The following is a 20251-nucleotide window of genomic DNA, read 5'->3' on the forward strand; positions in this document are numbered from 1 at the left end:
AACACAAGAACTTCCCAAATAATGAAATGGCATCATTCCTTACCCTACATCAGAATTGGTAAAGAGGGGCGGCTGGGTGGCTCAGATGACTGTCTGCCTTCAACTCAGGTCATGATCCCGGGGTCCTGGGATCAAGTCCTACATCAGGCTCCCTGCTCAGCGGGGAGCCTACTTCTCTCTCTCCTTCTGCCTCTCTTTCCCTGATCCTGCGTGCTCTTTCTCTCTCTCTCTCAAATAAATAAATAAAATATTAAAAAAAAAGAATTGCTAAAAGAGGTAGCTATTTAGCATTCACGAAGGGTTTACTCTGTGCCAGAGTATCCACCACGTCTCCTTTTCAGTGGTGCTGTAAATTATTCCCTTTTGCAGATGAAAACAGTGAGACTAAAATATATGTAGTACAGTAGCTGGGAGGGGAGCTTCTGGATTCACATCCTGGCTCCAGCACTTAACCAATTACGGGCATCACCTCTCTGCACCTTCATTTCATCCCCACCTATAATGGGAATAACGACCCCTCTAAGAGTTTTATGAGAATTATGAGATTTAAGTGAGTTCATAGCATGGTGTCAGAAGCACAGCAGTATTTGATAAATACCGTAGCCATCACTTAGAGGGATTCAGTATTTTGCCCAGTCGTAGAGCTAATAATCAGCTGAATTTTGGATCCATTTATTTCCAGTGGCCTACACTGCTTTACTTTCTTAGAAGACGAAGAACTTTTCTTGGGAATATGATTATGCACATTATGAGTCAACATCATCTGCGCAACACAGATGTTCAATAAATTATTTAGACCAAAGTTGAATTTTACTTTTCCAGTTATGCTTTAGGTAGATTTTATCACCTTCTCCATACACTGAAACCCTTCCCTGAATATAGCACATGGAGAATCCAGAATAATCATCCGAGTGTATGAACAAAGCATTATGGGAATAGGGAAAGGGCAGTCCCAGCTCAGATGGGTCCAGTCCACTTCTATCTGATTCAGGAGTGGACACAAGTAATTACAGTTTTCTTTTCCCAGTCAGAAACACTCCTATAAATTCCTACCTTCCTGAAATTCCTAAGTGGGAACTGGTCTCAAGGTTAATATTTTTTTTTTTTTTAGTTTTTACATTTGTATCCCTTAAACAATAATAATTGCTGCACCTACCAGTTGTTCGAATCTCTGAATCTCAATTTTCTTTGTGTCATTCTGCAATTTCCACTCAATACCTGCAAGCTCCTTATCTAAGGAGGCCTTGGTGACCTGCATTAAATCTAATTTGCTGCTGACATCTGCCTCGCTATTTATAAACAAATTCAGTACAATTTAGTGAACCACAGCTATGTTGTTAGAAGTCATACATTTAAAGACAGGAAAATTCAGCTTGAAGCAAATGGCAACAGGGTCCTTAAACAAAATCCTATTGCTTATTTCATAACGGTTTTAGTGACACACTAAAGAAAAATGCTTTTGGCTGCAGACATTAAGAGGCAGCTTTGTGATATATTGTGTCCAAGAAATTATAGTTATCAAAACAAATCCTGCAGATGTCAATGTGATGTGCTTCCATAATACAAAGCTCAAATTCACGAGACAACGGTTATCAAACTGTAGACTTAAATATAATTCTCTAGTCTCTATTTTCTCTCCTTATAGAGCTGGAGAAAGTCATAAAAATAAGGCATGGGTTTATAAGCTAATAAGAAGGTGTGTGCCTGGAAAATTCTATAAACAGAAAGGACTCATTTAAAAAATTAAATGAGATTTCCTATGTGAGCTTTCTCAGGGGCAGGTGCGAGGGTTACGTTTCTGGCATCTCAATCTGTTGAAATGGAAAGATTCAAAATGGGAGATTAACACAAAATCTGTTACTGTATTTTGAGTATTGGTAAGTCATAAAATTAGATTAATATATTTCTCTGTAAAAATGAAATCTTCCCAAGAAGCCAGCTCAGGAATTATAACAGGATGAACTTTTAATTATATTATTTTAAATATACTTCAAAGCCATTCTCTCTCTCCTTCAAAATACATGGCTGGGGGGAAATCAGAGGGGGAGATGAACCATAAGAGACTATGGACTCTGAGAAACAAACTGAGGGTTCTAGAGGGGAGGGGGTGGGGGGGATGGGTTAGCCTGGTGATGGGTATTAAAGAGGGCATGTACTGCATGGAGCACTGGGTGTTATATGCAAACAATGAATAATGGAACACTACATCAAAATCATCAATCAATCAATCAATCAATAAAAATTAAAACAAAATACGTGGCCGGCAACAGCTTACGTAGTACATGCAAGGCATCATCTTATAATTGAGGAATTGACTATTTCCCATAAGGAAAATTTCCAAATAATCAAAGTTCACATCAATCACTGAACTATTTTCCCACATTTCAACCTCGGACCAGCACCCTTGCATTTCCAATTTACTCCAGGTGAATATCTCAGTTCCAACACTGTTTGAACTCCATCAAGACCACCAGTCCACTGTTGCTCCTACCGTGTTTTCAAACTCAATCACCTACCTAACGCCCTCAATCCTCTCTGTATCCAGCTTGACCTCTACCGTCAACCACTATAACTCCTGGGCACATGAGTCCACTTCCTTGACCTTCCCCCCTTGTTTCCTCACATTCACCTGCCCAAACAAGACAGGAAACTACACACATGCCTACACACTGTAGATAAGAAGAAAAAGAGAAAAGAGAAAACACAAGTACACAATATTACTAACGAGAAGAGACGTGTATACAAATGAAAGGAAATTAGAATAATAAGTTATATAGTAATAGTTAATACTGACAAGCACTTACTGAGTTCCAGTCACCCTGCTAGGTGATTAACAACTTTGTACTTTCTATAATTATGCCTTTAAAGATGTCAAGGCCAAGGTTTATGGAAGGAAAGGCACTTTCTCCCAAACACATCACTAGAAAGTGGGAGGCAGCATTTGAACCCAGGCACCTGATATCAGAGGCTGTGGTCTTGCCTGGTCAGATACACAGGAATTTGAGAATCAGGATAAAAGGGACTGTACTCCAGGAAAATAAAATTATCAGAAAGCATTCAGATAGATATAGAAAGCCTGATTGGACATGAAGTTTGTAAACAAAGTACCCCTCAAAAATGTCCTAAGCTAAGATGGTTTAAAAAGCAACATGAACGAAATATTTCATTTGTAATCTAAATTGCTCTAAAGCTTAAAAACAGAAATGCTGAGAAACAAGACATTCTTTTTATGAACACTGACAATATCCTGATGCCAAACTCTGTCTAGGAAAGTACGAGAAATTCACAGACCTGTTTCAAGTTGTGAAAATCCTATGTGTTACAGAAAATTGAATTTAAAAGTTTAAGATAATGCTTCAGTATGTCCAATTGCGATTGACTCTTAAAATATAAAGATGATGATATTAACTATCATTTGCCAAATGATTAATATGTTCCAGGCATTGTTCTTTTGATATTAAATCTTTATTACAAATCCATGATGTGAAATTACCCTTAACCCCATTTACCAAGGAGGAGTCAGAGCACTGGCAAGATCTGAATTCAGTCTGGCTCCAGAGTATGCTCTTGACCATGACTTTGGAAATATATTAATATAGTTCATCCTATTAACTGTTTTTTTTTTTAATTTATTTATTTGATAGAGCAGGCCTGTGAGTAGGGGAGGGGAGAGGGTGGGAGAGGGAGAGGAAGAGAATCTCAAGCAGAATTCTTTTGAGCAGGGAGCCCAACACAGGGCTACATCTCAGGATCCCGAGGTCATGACCTGAGCCAAAATCAAGAGTTGACGCTTAACTGACTTAGCTACCCAGGGGTCCCCATCTTAATCATTGTTTAAGGGAAAAGAGTCATGTAATTATATTGATGGATGCCAACTTTGAATGAATGGACATATTTTAAGAATATAACTTAGCTATCAGAAATACAGCAGAGCCCATATAAAATGAACAAACTAGGGCCATATTTATCAAAGTAAAAGTTTGCAAATACAACAGTGAGAAAAAAATGGTAATTTGCCCAAGAATATAGTATAATTTCTATAAATTTCAAAAATATGTAAAATAATAAACTATGATTTCTAGAAATAAATATAAATATGACAAAAGTATAAATCACAAATGTTTAGTAAATAAAACATGCAAATCATTATCATAAAATCTTAGAGATTATATAATTGTAACAAAGGCACACATCCTATATTTATACTGCATTTGATTCATTTATTTCTAAGTTGGTTGACAAGTTCACAGGTGTTTGTAATACTATTATTTATATTATCTATGTGTGATATTTTAATAATACATAAAATAATAAAATCAATGCCTACTAATTAGACAACTTTTAGAGTACAAAGATATAAGAGGAACACCTTTGATATTCCCTTACCAAGGCAAAGTCATTGATGTGAATTTTCAGTACTATATGCTTTTTCACAGAGATATATTTGTATGTATATGTGCGTGTGTGTGTATTTGTGTGTGTGTGCATGTGCTTACACACATGTTCAAAATATTGGGCTCACTCTATGGTACATTTTGTGAACTGTATTTTTCATTTAATAGTGATCTGCATCTTTTCAAGTCAATGAACACAAATTTACATCAGTTTTAATTGCTGCAAGTTATTTTGTTTTTTTAAATGAATGGCAAACCATGAACAATTAGTTCATGATTTTTGCTATTTTATAAAAGGCACTGCAATGATTATTTTTATACATAAATTTATCTATTTTCCAACTTTTACCTGTGGTGCTTGTCTGTTTATGATTTTGTTCTTCTTTGCTGCTACATTCCTATCTATCTGCACGTGGGAATCCTCAGAGACACATGTTGCTAAGGAAAATTACCAATTCTGGGTCATTGGTATTTGGTAAATTCCTGGGCTGGTTGTGTCCAGGATCATGAAGGTAGCGTAATGGCACAAAAATGGCGGCCAGGTCAGGTGTGGACTGATGTGTTCACAGGGGCCTTGCTTAGAAGAGGGAGTCTCTCAGTCATTTTTATTTGCTGGCATTTGAATTTTGTTTTCTTAATCACTTCTTGTAGAAAGCTTTCAATTGTGTTTCCCCAACTTGTAGAAGCCAAGGCGTTGTCTCTTGCCCCAAATTCACAGCTGTGAAGATGTGCTCCATGTTCATTACAAGATGAACAAAGGCTCCCGGTCCAATTTACTCCTCTTGAAAGCTTTCTCTTCATTTTAGCTTTTTGTGGCACCTCTTTTCTTTCTTATAAGCTGAGCTATGCATTTAAATGTGTTATATATTTCTTAGTACTTATTTCTAAGCATTTTCAATACATAAAGTCAGCCTTGTTTTTCAGATAGAGAGCTTATACCACTTTGATAATCGGAAAAAAACATAAATTGTAGTTTAAAAAGAACTTTAATCTGCCCCATTTATGTTCAAAACAAAGTCCAAACTCGTAAACCCTTCTCAGCTATTTCCACTCGTCTTCCTCTCCTCCCAAAACTACTTTAAAAACACGGAGGAGTTTCGTTTCTTGTTTGCATTTATATACAGAATTCCTTCTTCTCTCCACCTACCTGTTGAACCCCATTAAAGCCCTCCACAAATGATATATATATATTTTTTTTAAAGCCTGATTTGAAAGAGCGATCTGCTAGTATTAGGACTGGCATCACAAATTATCAGACTTGGTGGTTTAAAACAACAGTAATTTACTCTCAACAGTTGGGTAGGCTGGACATCAAGGTGCCAGCCAAGCTGGTTTCTTCTAGAGGCTCTGAGGGAGAACTGGGCCATGCCTGTCCCCCCACTTCCTGTCCTGTTGGCAATCCCTGGCATTCCCTGGTTGTGGCTGCTTCTTTCAATCTCTGCCTTCATTTTCACATGGCCTGCTTCTCTCTGTTTCCTCTGTATCTCCATAGCCAAATCTTACCCTCTTTTCTCCAATAGAAACACCAGTCATTTGGATGTAGAGCCAACCCTGATCAACTATGACCTCATCTGACATGACCACATCTGCAAACGTTTACCCTATTTCCAAGTAAAGTAACAAGAGTTGGAACTTGAATATATCTTTCTGGGGGACACAATTCAACCCATCACAAGGTCTTTTTATTAGATCAACCTAGTTTTATACTACTAGAGCATTTTGTATTAATACCTCTTCCTAATCTGTTTGTAGTGAATCTTTTACAAATATATGGATATATAAGGGACAAGATTGGTAAAAAAAAAAAAAAAATCAGCCTTGAGGCCTATTGCACTATTGAATGTTAACCATTTAAAATAATTCTAGAAAGCTTAAGTAAGAAAATCTTACATATTTTTGTTAGTTTACTGAGTGATTTGCCACTTTAAGAAATATACTCAAATTTTAAATCCTTATTCAACATTTCAAATTAAAGTTTTTTTTTCCACATAAAAATATTCAAACCGTTTTTCTGCTTCAAAGATTTCAAAAAGTCTGGCACCCAATTATAGATGGTTTGATTTCTTAAGAAAAGAACAGTTCTGTATAACAGAGTGGCATATGGTACAATTTTAGAGTGACACATCAAAGGTAATATTCTTTATGTAAATACTGAAAATAAAGCAAGAGTACATTTTCTTAATGTACAGGAATAAGGGATGACAATGACACCACCCTATCTGACGATTTTCCAGCTGACACTCTCTGTTCATGGTTTATAAAACTTGAAAAGTATTTGGTAAATTCTTGCACAGATAGTAGCTAGTTCCAGAGATACTTTCCGGAGCTTGATTGACTTTTGGGGGAAACCTTGGTTGGCTCATAGAAGGAGCACACGAGTTAGCGAGTGCTTCATTGTGTAAAGTGAAAGTCACACAGAAGCAGTGGGCAGGAAGGGCAGCGTGTTAGACATGAGGATGGAGTGCGGCAGGGAAGCTGTAGCTCCTTCCACTGTTCACAAAGTTCAAAGGCAGGGATCTAAAGGAGGACTGGGTGAAACTGAAACAGCAAACCATTGGAACTGGGGCCTAAAGAGATACTCCAGGTTTTGTACTAGATTTTATTCTCCAGACATTAATTTCCAGAGTCTATCAGTCTTTAGTGAGTGATTAAATCACGATACATCAGTATCACATGTGTTACATTTAATGGTATACCCTTAAATTAATTGTTCATTAGCTTATTCATTTTTCTGTCACAGTGAATCAATTCCTCTTTGTTTCCAAGGCCCCAAATCAGAGAACCTCTTTCAGGTTTGGTGCACTGGCCACATTCATCCTAAGTGGTCAACTCACCTCAGCCATGAATTTGGTGCCCAGGTAGGGACTGGTCTCAACCAAATCTACAGACCATTTCACTCACCTGCATTACACATTAGCATCTGGACAGTGCAAGGGAATGAAGTCATAAAATGCTGCTCCAATCACTTCCGTCTCTGATTTGTTTATCATGCCAACTTTATAAAACCATGCCCAAATTTTACCAAATTAATTTAGTCTTTTTATGACAGTGTGCAACTTAAGGTTTGGTATTTTTATTCAACATGAGTCTACGAAGAACATTAAAAATTTAGTTTCATTATACGGACAGTGCTACACAGCATTTCACTTTCTCTAAAGAAATAACTTCAAAATCCCAACACATTTCAGATCGCACAAGGCCACTAGATGCTGTCTTTTTATATGATTTCTTCCAAATCTCTTAGCAGGAGAGCTAAGAACCAGATGGTTATAAACCAGCCATTCAATTCCACAGTGACTGAGTCAGCTAGAAATAGAAGTTGTTCCAACTTCATTCAAGTTGTCTTTTGTATTGAACAATCAGTAAACAGAAATGTCTCCCATTATCCCCAAAGTAAATGGACTGCTCATAAAAAGTGCTGGGTTGACATCACTTGAAACTGAAGTATTATGTTTATCCACAGACCATGTAACTCCAAGCAGCAGCAGTGAATATTTTTTTAATGTCACACCCAAATTTGACTTCTTAAATGCAATATATTTGATTTTGTCCTTTGTATGGATATACACCAGCTGTTACTTTGGGTTCTATAAACCAAACTTCAACAATTTAAAGTCATATTTGACTACACAACTGAACAATTATCAAAATCTACTAGTTGTTTTACTTGCTTGCTTCTATTAAATTAGCTTTATTACCACAAACGTGAGAAGTTGTACAATCGGGGATGAGTGAGTACCTCAAATAGTAGAACCTTTAGGGGCGCCTGGGTGGCTCAGTCAGTTAAGCGTCTGCCTTTGGCTTCAGTTGTGATCCCAGGGTCCTGGGATCGAGCCCCGTGTTGAAGACCCTACCTCTCCCTTTCCCTCTGCCCCCTCCCCTGCTTGTGTGCTCTCTCTCTCTCTCTCTCAAATTAAATAAATAAATAAATAAATAAATAAATAAATAAATCTTAAAAAAAATAGAACCTTTATATGAGGGACATTTTCTTCATTCATAAACATAAGTTGAACCCTTCCAAAATTAAATAATCTATGTGATTCACAGGATTTTCTAATTGGGAAATAGAAATGCTTTAAAAAAATCAAATAAAAAGCACTTTTGGTGAAATCATACATGCACGTTTTCTTCATTATAGCATTCATGAATAATGATTGGACTTTATAGTGGGTTCTATTTGCCTAACTCCAAGAACAGTCTCTTTGTGTAGTGTCTAAATCTTTAACACAGAGGCCTAAGTTCATTTACGTTTATAGGTTCTGTGCCAGAGGTGAGAGCCAACACAGCTTTGTAATTGCCTATGTAATAAAAGTGTTAATCAAAATAAAGACTTCAATGCATTCCTATTACCTTTCATTTTGAATTAAAGAATGATTTTTGACTGTATCCCTTTTGAACTTATTTGTGGTAGGAAAGATCATTTGAAGCATGAGAAGCAGAAAAACATAGAAAATCCTCTGGGGCAAAAATGGTTTCTGAAAACAATCAGCAATAATAATGTAAGACACAAATCTATTTTATTGACTAATACAAAAGGTTATGGGGAAAATATGTTATTTTATTTTATTTTTTTAAAGATTTTATTTATTTATTTGACAGAGAGAGACACAGCGAGAGAGGGAACACAAGCAGGGGGAGTGGGAGAGGGAGAAGCAGGCCTCCTGCAGAGCAGGGAGCCCGATGCGGGGCTCGATCCCAGGACCCTGTCATTTTAGAGAGTAATGATCTCTTAGAAATAAGGATATGGAATTTGGGAAATATAATGTGGACAAACTGATACCCAGGTATTTTGGGTACAAAGTAATACACAAATATTTTTAAAATTTAATTATAAATATATGGATATACTGGGACTTGGGATTTACTCAAATATTTTTCATTTTTAATATGTGAGAATTGATGTTCAATTCAAGAATATTCCATTACATATTTTGGATGGAAGAAACTATAAAAATAACTTCATTATATTACAGAATAAATTCAATGCTCCAAATAATTATTTCGGAAATTAACCAGGTTGTTCAGACTTTAAATACAACTTGCCTTAAATTATTTGGAGACAAGTTTCCAGGTTTCCTATGCAGGCATACCACATTCCAGTGTGCTTCACTTCATTGTGCTGAGCCGATGTCGAGTTTTTTTTTACAAATTGAACCCTGCATCAAACAAGTCTATCGACACCGTTTTCCCACCAGCATTTGCTCACTTCGTGTCTCTGGGTCACATTTTGGTAATTCTGGCAGTATGTCAAACTTTTCTGTTATTATTATACTTGTTATGTTGATCTCTGATCAGTGATCTTTGATGGTATTATTGTAATTGTTTTGGGACGGCACAAACCGCGCCCATACAAGATGGCGAACTCAGCTGATAAATGGTGTGTGTGTTCTGACCACTCCACTGGCTGGCCGTTCCCCTTCCTCCTTCTCCTCTGGCCTCCCTCTTCCCTGAGACACAACAATACTGAAATTCGGCCTATTAATTAATGGCGTCTCAGTGTTCGAGTGAAAGCAAGAGTCACATACCTCTCATTTTAAATCAAAAGGCAGAAATGGTTAAACTTAGTGAGGAAGGCATGTCAAAAGCTGAGAGAGGCAGAAGCGAAGCCTCTTGCGCCAGTTAGCCATGTTGTGACTGCAAAGGAGAAGTTCTGGAAAGAAATTAAAAGTGCCACTCCAGTGAAGACATGAGTAATAAGAAAGCAAAACAGCTTTCTTGCTGATACAGAGAAAGTTGTAGTGGTCTGGAGAAAAGATCAAACCTGTCGACATTCCCTTAACCCAAAGCCTAATCCAGAGCAAGGCCCAAACTCTCTTTAGTGTGTGAAGGCTGAGAGATGAGGAAGCTGCAGAAGAAAAGTTTGAAGCTAGCAGAGGATGGTACATAAGGTTTAAAGGAAAGAAGCCCTCTTCATAACGTAAAAGTGCAAGGTGAAGCAGAAAGAGCTGATGTAGAAGCTGTAGCAACTTATTTAGAAGATCTACCTAAGCTATTTCATGAAGGTAGCTACACTAAACAACAGATTTTCTGTATAGATAGAAAGAGCCTTATACTGGAAGAAGATGCCATCTAGGACTTTCATAGCTAGAGAGGAGAAGTCAATGCTTGGCTTTAAAAATTCAAGGGACAGGCTGACTTGTTAGGAGGTAATGCAGCTGGTGACTTTAAGTTGAAGCCAGTGCTCATTTGTCATTCTGAAAATCCTAGGGCCCTTAACAATTATGCTAAATCTATTCTGCCTATGCTCTGTAAATGGAATATCAAAGCCTTGATGATGGCACATCTGTGTACAACATGGTTCACTGAATATTTTAAGCCCATTGTTGAGACCTACTGCTCAGAAAATAGGATTTCTTTCAAAATATTACTGCTACTGACAATGCATCTGGTCACTCAAGAGCTGTGAGAGAGATGTACAATGAGATCAATGTTGTTTTCATGTCTGCTAACACAACATCCATTCTGTAGCTCATGCATGAAGGAGATATTTTGACTACAGCTGCCATAGATAGTGGTTCCTTTGGTGGATCTGGGCAAAGTCAATTGAAAACTTTCTGGAAAGAATCCACCATTCTAGATGTCAGTAAGTACATTCATTAATTCATGGGAAGGAGTCAAAGTATCAACAACAACAGGAGTCTGGGAGAAGCTGATTCCAACCCTCATGGATGACCTGCAGATGTGGTAGAAATAGCAAGAGAACTAGAATCAGAAGTGGAGCCTGAAGGTTGACTGGATTGCTACAATCTCATACTAAAAGTTTAATGGGTGAAGAGTGATTTCTTATGCATGAGCAAGGAAAGTGGTTTATTGATATAGAATCTACTGCTGAAGATGCTGTGAAGATTATTGAAATGACAACAAAGGATTTAGAATACTCCCCATAAATTTAGTGATAAAGCAGAGCCAGGTTTGGAGAGGATTGAGTCCAATTTTGAAAGAAGTTCTACTGTGGGTAAAATGCTATCAAACAGCATTGCATGCTGCAGAGAAATTGTTGTGGAAGGAAGAGTCAATCGATGTGCAAACTTCATCATCTTATTTCAAGAAACAGCCACAGGCACCCACCACCCCGATCAGTCAAAACTGAGGCTAGATGCTCCATCAGCAGAAAGATTATGACTCGCTGAAAGTTCAGATGGTGGTTAGAATTTTTTAGCAATAAAATATTTTTAAATTAAGGTATGTACATTTTTTAGTCATAATGCTATTGCACACTTAATAGACTACAGGGTCGTATAAACATAACTTTTATTTAGACTGGGAACCTACAAAATTCATTTGACTCACTTTATTAGAACATTCACTTTATTGTGGTGGTCTGGAACCAAACCTGCAATATTTCTAAAGTATTGCTAGACATAGTTGAGCCTCTTTTTCCTTTTCTCTCTTTTCCTTAATGAAGGTAAGCAGAATCTATTAGCCAGATTTTAGGTTTCCAACATCTAAGCCATCTGCTCCTTCATTTTCTAGGCATTGACTTGAGATTGGAACATATTCAAAAAGAGGATCAACGGGTCTCTTTTCAATTAATAGGCAAACTCCAGAAATTCTTATTTGTGTTCCACAACATTCTACTCATAGAGTTATTGCAGTAGACCTGGTGGGCCATGGAAATTTACACACACACACATACACACACACACACAGAGCACAATGATCATTTACTCCCCCCCGCACACCAACAAAAACACACAACAATCTGTTATTTGGCAATTGAAACAATTTTCCCAATGGGGCTGCCAAATTAGCCTCTCAAACTCGTTTTTTAAAAAATCATCTCTTAGGAAAAGCTGAATGATAAATATATCATTATAACAAAACTTAAATACAAATTTTTACACATTCATTACTTCATTAATTCAACAAATTTTGATTAGCACTGTGTTGCTGGGTATTCTGAGGTGAGAAAGAAAATATGGTCATGTCTTCATTGAGCTTAAATATGACAGAGATTGTGAATGGGGTATGTGAAGTCCGAGGTCAGGGTGCTGAGGATGTGGAGAGCAGAGGCACTAAGTAAGACGAGGGGGCAAGAAGCATCACATACTGGGGCCAAAATGGAAGCCAATGGGGAGGTGGTTGGGAGATGTGTGTGTGCAGGGGGCCCAGCAGGCTTGGGAGGAGCTCATGCAAGGAGTCCATCTTAGAAGGAGCAGCATACACGTATGTACCCTTGCCCATGTTTCTTTGTGCTCATAAAACACACACAAGCTATACAGGCACACATCTAGGATTATTTTCGTTGTTTGTCCTTACTGCTGTCAGTTTCTTTTTACTATATTAGAATATACCAAACACTTTTTCCCCTGCAAGTCCCTCCCTACCCTGTTTTTAACTTAAAAAATATATATATATATCACAGATGACCTTAGAGATAGCCTAGATATATTTTTTACTGCAAGGTTTTTTTGAGATAATTGTAGATTCACATGTAGTAATAAAAAATATTACAGAGAGATTCTGTGCAAACTTTGCCCACTTTCCCCCAATGGTACTATTTTGCAAAATTATAGTATAATATCACAACCAAGATATTGACATTGAGAGTGTACTGATCTTATTCTGATTTCCCCAGTTTTACTTGTACGTGTAAGTTCTATACAACTTGCCACCCGCGTAGGTTTGTTTATGTACCATTACAATCGGGATAACTGCTCAGTGCCAATACAAGTTCATGTAACTTTCATGACCATACGTCCCCCTGAGTCCCCATACCCCCAATCCCATTCCTAACCTCTGACAACTACTCTGTCCTCCATCTGTAAAATTTGTCATTTCACAGATGTTACGTAAATGGAATCCCAAATACATATTTGGGGATTGGCTTTTTTTCCCCTTGGCATAATTCAGTCAAGATTTATCCAGGTTGCTACTTTTATCAATAGTTTGTTCCTTTTTATTGTTGAGGATTTCATGGTGTGAGTGTACCACAGTTTATAAAAGACATCTGGGTTCTTTCCAGTTAGGGGCTATTATGAGCAAAGCTATTATGAGTACTTTTTGTATGTGTGTACGTGTATGTGTGGACACAAGTTTCCTTTTTTTCCTGAGATAAATGTCCAAGACTGCAATTGCTGGATTGTGTAATGATGACATATTTAATTTTATAAGAAGCTGCTAACCACTTTCCAGAGTGTCTGTACCATTTTACGTTTCAGCCAGCAATGTATGAGTGATCTAGTTTCTCTTCAACCTCACAAGCATTTGGTGGTGTTACTTTTTAAAAAATTTTAGCTGTTCTGATAAGTGCACAGTGATATCTTATTGTGGTTTTTAATTTGCATTTCCCTGATGACTGACTGACTTAAAAAATTGGATACATTCATTCACACATTCACATATCATAGTTTCATATAGGTGGGATAGTTTATAGGCTGGGTTTTTTCTTCTGTTCATTTTCTTTTCTTCTCCTTTTTTGCTGTTGCATTTTTTTCCCAGCTTCCTTTTCCACCCACCTCCTTATTACCCCTCTTACCCCAGGTAACTCTTGGTAAAACACATGCTATCTCTCTCATTGTTTCTTTTACAAATGTGATTATTCAGCATACACTTCTCTGCTGGTTTGTTTTGCTTGAAGTACTAAAATTCATAGAAATGTCTTACAGTTAATTGGCTTAATTAGAATTCTTTCTAGAGATTGCATAATATTTCACGATAAGGATGTACCATAATTTGTTCAAGTATTTTCTTGATAGCCATTCATTTGTTTCCAATTTTGTTGTCATTACACATAATTTGCTTAAACCTATGACCTCATGTGCTGGTACGTATGTTTCTACGGGATATGTTCCCAAAGACACTCAGTGAGTCAAGGGGGTGCATACTTATTTAATAGCAGTTGCCAGTTCTCTTGAAAAAAAAATTGAGGCAATTCGCATACTCACTAGCCATCATGAGAATACACTTTGATCTGCATTCGCATTTAAATGTGAGAGCTCCTTTTAATTTTGGCTTTAACTGTATCGCTGTTTTGATTTTCACATCTGTGACTGCTTTACAGTTGGAGTCTTTTTTCCAAATGATTTTGCCATTTTATCAGCAGACATGGACTATTGATCTTAACATAGATCTAAAAATATAATTTGCTAGAAGTACTCAAATTCCCTGTTTATGTGTTTCAAGTCCTTTCTTTTTTTCTATCGTCATATGCCATGAAGTTAAGAAAATTTAATAAAATCGTGCCATTGTTTCTTAAGCACTTTTACTACTAGCTTCAAGCAGACTGCTATATCTACATACACAAAAGTGATTTAAAACACCAATAATTTGAATAAATCATAATTCAAATGAGTTGAAAACTCTTTGCCAGGAATTCAAATAAACCTGTTCTTTTATTTTTACATTTGGATCTAGTTTCAGCCTCACTGTCTGGAAATTCTTCTCTTGAAAATTAAGGCCATTTTGTTTTAGGGAAGGAGTCTTTGTTTCTCCAAAATCTTACATGACCCATGGAACCACCACCACCACACACAAAAAAATAAAAATAATCTTATAATCTTAAAAAGCTTCCAATGTTAGACTTGTGGGGTACAACTCTGTGTCTGAATTTCAGAAACGTAATTCAATATCATTCTTATCTGAAGTAACAGACTTGAGTATTGCGTTTGTACCCACAACATGGCTCAATATAATTTTAAAACTGTAAAGCAGTAGTGAAAATTGAAGCATACAAACAATAGTGAAAATTATCTTTTATCTTTTTTGGAAAACCAATTTTCTGGTTGTTAGTTTTAACATGAGACATTATCTAAGAGCTCAGAGCAAAGTGAAGTGGTGAGACAGTTTTAAGACAGTGAACAAGAAGGCACAAATACTTTTGGATGTTAATAAATGATACCAGCAAGGTTGGGACAGGTTCTCTTATGAAATGGAATTGATATCACCAGTTAACAGACTTTTATGCAATGCCAAAAGTCAATTTTAAATGATGACGTGAAGGCAGATGATGAGCGAAGGGAAGTATGGCAAAAGGGATTAAAGGCATCCAAGGAAAAACACGTTGATAAATTGCAATTCAGTTTAGCAAAACTAAGAAAAGTGTAGGTGAGGAGGTGTGAACAATTTTATTTAGGCAAGGTGATATTATCAATTTTAGAATAATAGAACCTGGTATTAATTACACCTATAAACTTTATAAATCCAGAAGCTTTACTTCCTTAAAAAAAGTACTCAGTAAGGCTTCTACTAAGGACTTCACCATAATTTTAAATTCACATCTTTCAAAGCCTTGGTGCTTTTTGCTTCCATCCATTATAAAATGAATGCACCATTTCATTGAGCAAAATCTTTAAAAAGCTATAATAAGCCAACTAATACATTGCATAGCACAGGGATTTCAAAATGAAAAATACTACAGGTTCAAACTATAAACTGCTGTGTGTCTCAATGATGTCAGAGTGCTTTATGAGTTGGGATGCTAAAATTCAATCTGAAATGTATTTAGTTGTAGTACTGAGAATCCATGAAAGCAACCAATTGCTCAAAGTTCAGTTTTGGAATGTCTGGGGACTTCAGCTGTGCTTTGCCCCACACTTTTCCATGACAGCATTATTATTTTCCCACCAAACGCTTACAGCTGCACCCGGCAGGAACCAGAATACAAGTCACAAGCTTGCCCTAACAACATCTCCCAGGCACTGTTTACTTAATTCTTCAAGCTTGAATAAAAACCTCAAGAGTCCTCAGACCACCCGGGAGCAAAATCCAGACACAGACAGATAATAAACAAGCACCCAAAACATCTGTAGAAATCAATATGTTGAGCTTCTCCCTAAAGTTTTCCACAGCACAGTCTTATCACAATAGGCCTTCCTATTCAGTGGTATAACTTAATCCATCTGGGCCATTGTCTCTGAAGCAGTTCAATTTCCACAAGCTGTAGACGGGGCTATAATTGCTTACCTGACTCACAGGCAAATGTCTTTGACGTTTCATCATGAAAGATAATTGCCACTGCATGCTTCTTTGTCTCTCGAGGCAGTCTGGTTATATTTTTGATGTTGTGCAGTTCCGTTACCTTAAAAGAAAAATATTTTTCACTTAGTGTACAGGAGACGCTGTATACGGGAGTGGTGAAACAAAATGATCAGTTATTACTCTCTTAAGCCACTTTCCACTGCATATTTATACCCTTTTCCAATTAACTGTAGCCAAAAACGATGGAGAACGGAACAAGCATGTCTTCTCCTCTGCCCTCAATGTTGGTCCTTGTTTGCTGAATTTTGAAATATTCTAAAAATTATGTAGAATAACTCCATGAAAGCAAGGACTCTGTGTTTTTATGAAAATTGTATCTTCTGCCAACAAGAGCAGGTGTGGCACACACAAGATTCTCAATAGATTTTTGTTAAATACTCCTTGGATTCAATCTCTCTCTTTTCTCCTAACTCCCATCCATTGTGCAAGTTCCTGGTGGGACGAGAGTCACAATGCAACTGACACCGGTCAACTGGCAGAAAAAATGACCTCAAAATTAGAGGTCATAAATATAAGCAATGGACCTGCTTCCCAGAAAAATGCACATGGTGTTCATAAGCCCGTGTACCCACTACTACCTCACCCCGTTCTCCCACCAAGGCCCATCCATGATTCATGCACCCAGGTTAGCAATACTTTATTCTTTTGGCAATTAATAAATATTTAATAAACTTACTTATTCTAGCTCCAAACTGTCTATGGGCACAAGTTCTTCTGCTACAACTCGTGCCCCTTTACTTTTTCTCCACAGTCCAGAGAAATGGACAAATGTCTACTCTCTCAACTACTCTGCAAACCTACTGCAATAATAACATTACACTAGTGACATTTTTTTAAATCTACTTGTCAACATGCTGAATGCTATTTCTTCTAACACAAAAGATTTGACAGGTTCATTTTCATTTTCACTTAGTTCAAATATTTAAAAAATCTCTCTTGAGGTTCCTTCTTGGACCCATGTACTGATTAAAAGTGTGTTGTTTAATCTCCACACATTTGGGGATTTTCCAGCTATCATACCATTATTGATTTCCAGTTTAATTCCATTGTGGTCTGATTGAAGATAGTGTATGATTTCTATTCTTTTATATTTGTGTAGATATGTTTAGGGGCCCAGAATGTGGTGCATCTTGGTGAATGTTCCATGTGAGCTGGAAGAATGTGTTCTGTTGTTTGTTGACTTTGTCTATAGATGTCCATTATATCCGGTCGACTGATGGTGCTGTTGAGTTCAACAATGTCCTTACTGATTTTCTGCCTGCTGGACCTGTCCATTTGTGAGGGAGGAGTATAGAAGACTCCAACTCTGATAGTGGATGCAACTATTTCTCTTCGTAGTTCTATCAATTTTTGACTCACGTTGTTTGATGCTCTGTTAGGTGCACACACACTAAAAATTGTTATGCCATCTTGTAGGATTGACCAATTTATCAATATGTAATGACTTTCTTTATCCCTGATAAACTTGCTTGCTTGGAAGTCTTGTCTGAAATTAAAATAGCTACCCCCTTTTTATTTTTTTATTTTATTATGTTATGTTAATCACCATACATTACATCATTAGTTTTTGATGTAGTGTTCTACCCCCTTTTTAAATTAATGTTAGTGTTATATTTTTAATGAATTTTTATTATTTTTTCTTTTCTTTTCTTTTTTCTTTTTTTTTAAGATTTTATTTATTTATTTAACAAAGAGAGACACGGCAAGAGAGGGAACACAAGCAGGGGGGAGTGGGAGAGGGGGAAGCAGGCTTCCCGCTGAGCAGGGAGCCCGATGTGGGGCTCGATCTCAGGACCCTGGGATCATGACCTGAGCCAAAGGCAGACGCTTAATGACTGAGCCATGCCGGCACCCCTTTATTTAATTTATTTATTTATTTGACAGAGAGAGACACAGCGAGAGAGAGGGAACACAAGCAGGGAGAGTGGGAGAAAGAGAAGCAGGCTTCCCGCAGAGCCCGATGAGGAGCTCAGTCCCAGGACCCCAGGATCATGACCTGGGCCGAAGGCAGATGCTTAACGACTGAGCCACCCAGGTGCCCCTTTAATGAATTTTTACATTTTATTTTTTGATTAATGTTAGCATAGTATATTTTTCAATATCTCTTTACTGTTAATCTTTGTATTTATATTTAAGGTGGGTTTCTTTTTGAAAACATGTAGTTGGATCTTGTTTTTGGATCCACTCTGACAATCTCTGTCTTTTTAGACCATTGATGTTCAAAGTGATCATTGATATAGCTGTATTAATATCTACCGTATTTGTTACTGTTTTGTTTGTTGCCCTTGCTCTTTGTTCCTATTTTGCCTTCTACTCTTTTTCTGCATTTTATTATTTTAATTGTGCATTTGATATGGTTCTACTTTTTCTCCTTTCCTGTAATTTTTTTCTTCATAGCCAGACATGATGTGTTGGGTAAAAGGAATTGCTATAATGAGGTGCTTAGTGGTGCGGTGATGAGGTGTGGTGGGAGGGGAAGCCCCAGGGTAAAGTCTGGGTTTTGGATTTCAAAAGTGTTTCTCAGTCCTCCCCACCTGAGCTGGGAGAGGATGGCTAGCATGGGCAGGAACTGGCATTTCCTTTGTCTTTGACAACGGTACCAGTTTTGACTTGCTTGATCCATGTTCAGTGCTTGTTACGTTAGGGCACATGCTCTAACTGCAAATGAAGGATTTCGTTGAAGGGAAAAGACTTAATTCCATTCATGACTTGCAAAGCCATCCTAGAAGCACCATCAGTCACCAACTAGTGTTCTAGGTGGAGAAAAATGTACAGATATATTTCATGTATTTTTTAAAATTTCAGTCTTCCATTTTTGAAGATGATACCTTTGATGTTGATGAGGACACGATAGTATCAGAATAGTTAAAAGTATCAATTCGTGACCAAAAGTTGTACCCATGTCATATAAAAGAATGTCTGTAGAGTAAAACTATGTGGATACTTTTTAAAGAGCCTGCTGTTATCTGTCACATTCCCTTCTAAAATCTGTGGTGACCTAGACTTTCAGCATCATAAAATAACAAACCCACTACTCGGGGTTGCTGTGTAAGCTGTCCACAGGAGCCCTTTTATTCCTTGTTACAATGAATTTACAGTTCTGTCACCATGATGAGAAGCTAATTTTAATATATCCCTTTTTTGACATTTGTTTTTCTCTTATGATTATCTCATTAAGATTAACATGCAAAATTAAAATTGGTAAGATGAATCGCTTCTCGGCCTTTTGGCTAAGATTAAGTGTAAAATTGGTAAGATGAGTGATTTTAAGCAAAATAACCTACAAAACACTTGCTTCATATTTATGCATATATACAAATACTTGTACACATACATATACTATATATACTTTTTATATCTATTTACATACCTAAGAATCTGAAAACACTCATTTCCTCTTCCAGGAAAGAAAAATTAGACACCAATATCTTACAGTTTCTGAGGATTTATCCCTTGGAGAGAAAGATGAGAATGCTTCTTTTGGAAAAATGATTCACATGTTGTATTTAAAGTACCTAAAGCATATTCTGAAATAAAGTTAAGCTCTCGAATTTTTAAATGATTTGATAAGTGACTCACATAATATTTAAGCTGAATTTTATTCTTTTTTTTTTTTTTTAAAGATTTTATTTATTTATTTGAGAGAGAGAGAATGAGAGACAGAGAGCATGAGAGGGAGGAGGGTCAGAGGGAGAAGCAGACTCCCTGCCGAGCAGGGAGCCCGATGCGGGACTCGATCCCGGGACTCCAGGATCATGACCTGAGCCGAAGGCAGTCGCTTAACCAACTGAGCCACCCAGGCGCCCTAAGCTGAATTTTATTCTAACATAGCACACTGAAGTTATATTTGAAAAAGAGTTATTATTCTCAAGTGTTAT

The 20251-nt window shown here is 37.1% G+C and overlaps 1 protein-coding gene across 1 annotated transcript in view; it reads right to left on the reverse strand.

Moving 5' to 3' along the window:
- The window catches only part of DOK6 (docking protein 6), a 379051-nt gene that overhangs the window by 216282 nt on the left and 142518 nt on the right, over positions 1–20251 (reverse strand). The window contains exon 3 of the mRNA XM_036109123.2: positions 16299–16413. Within this exon, the coding sequence (XP_035965016.1) occupies positions 16299–16413 (115 nt within the window). The remainder of the gene's footprint in view (positions 1–16298; positions 16414–20251) is intronic.

This window comes from Halichoerus grypus, chromosome 13 (genome assembly GCF_964656455.1).
Source record: "Halichoerus grypus chromosome 13, mHalGry1.hap1.1, whole genome shotgun sequence".
In the NCBI taxonomy this organism is placed as follows: Eukaryota; Metazoa; Chordata; class Mammalia; order Carnivora; family Phocidae; genus Halichoerus; species Halichoerus grypus.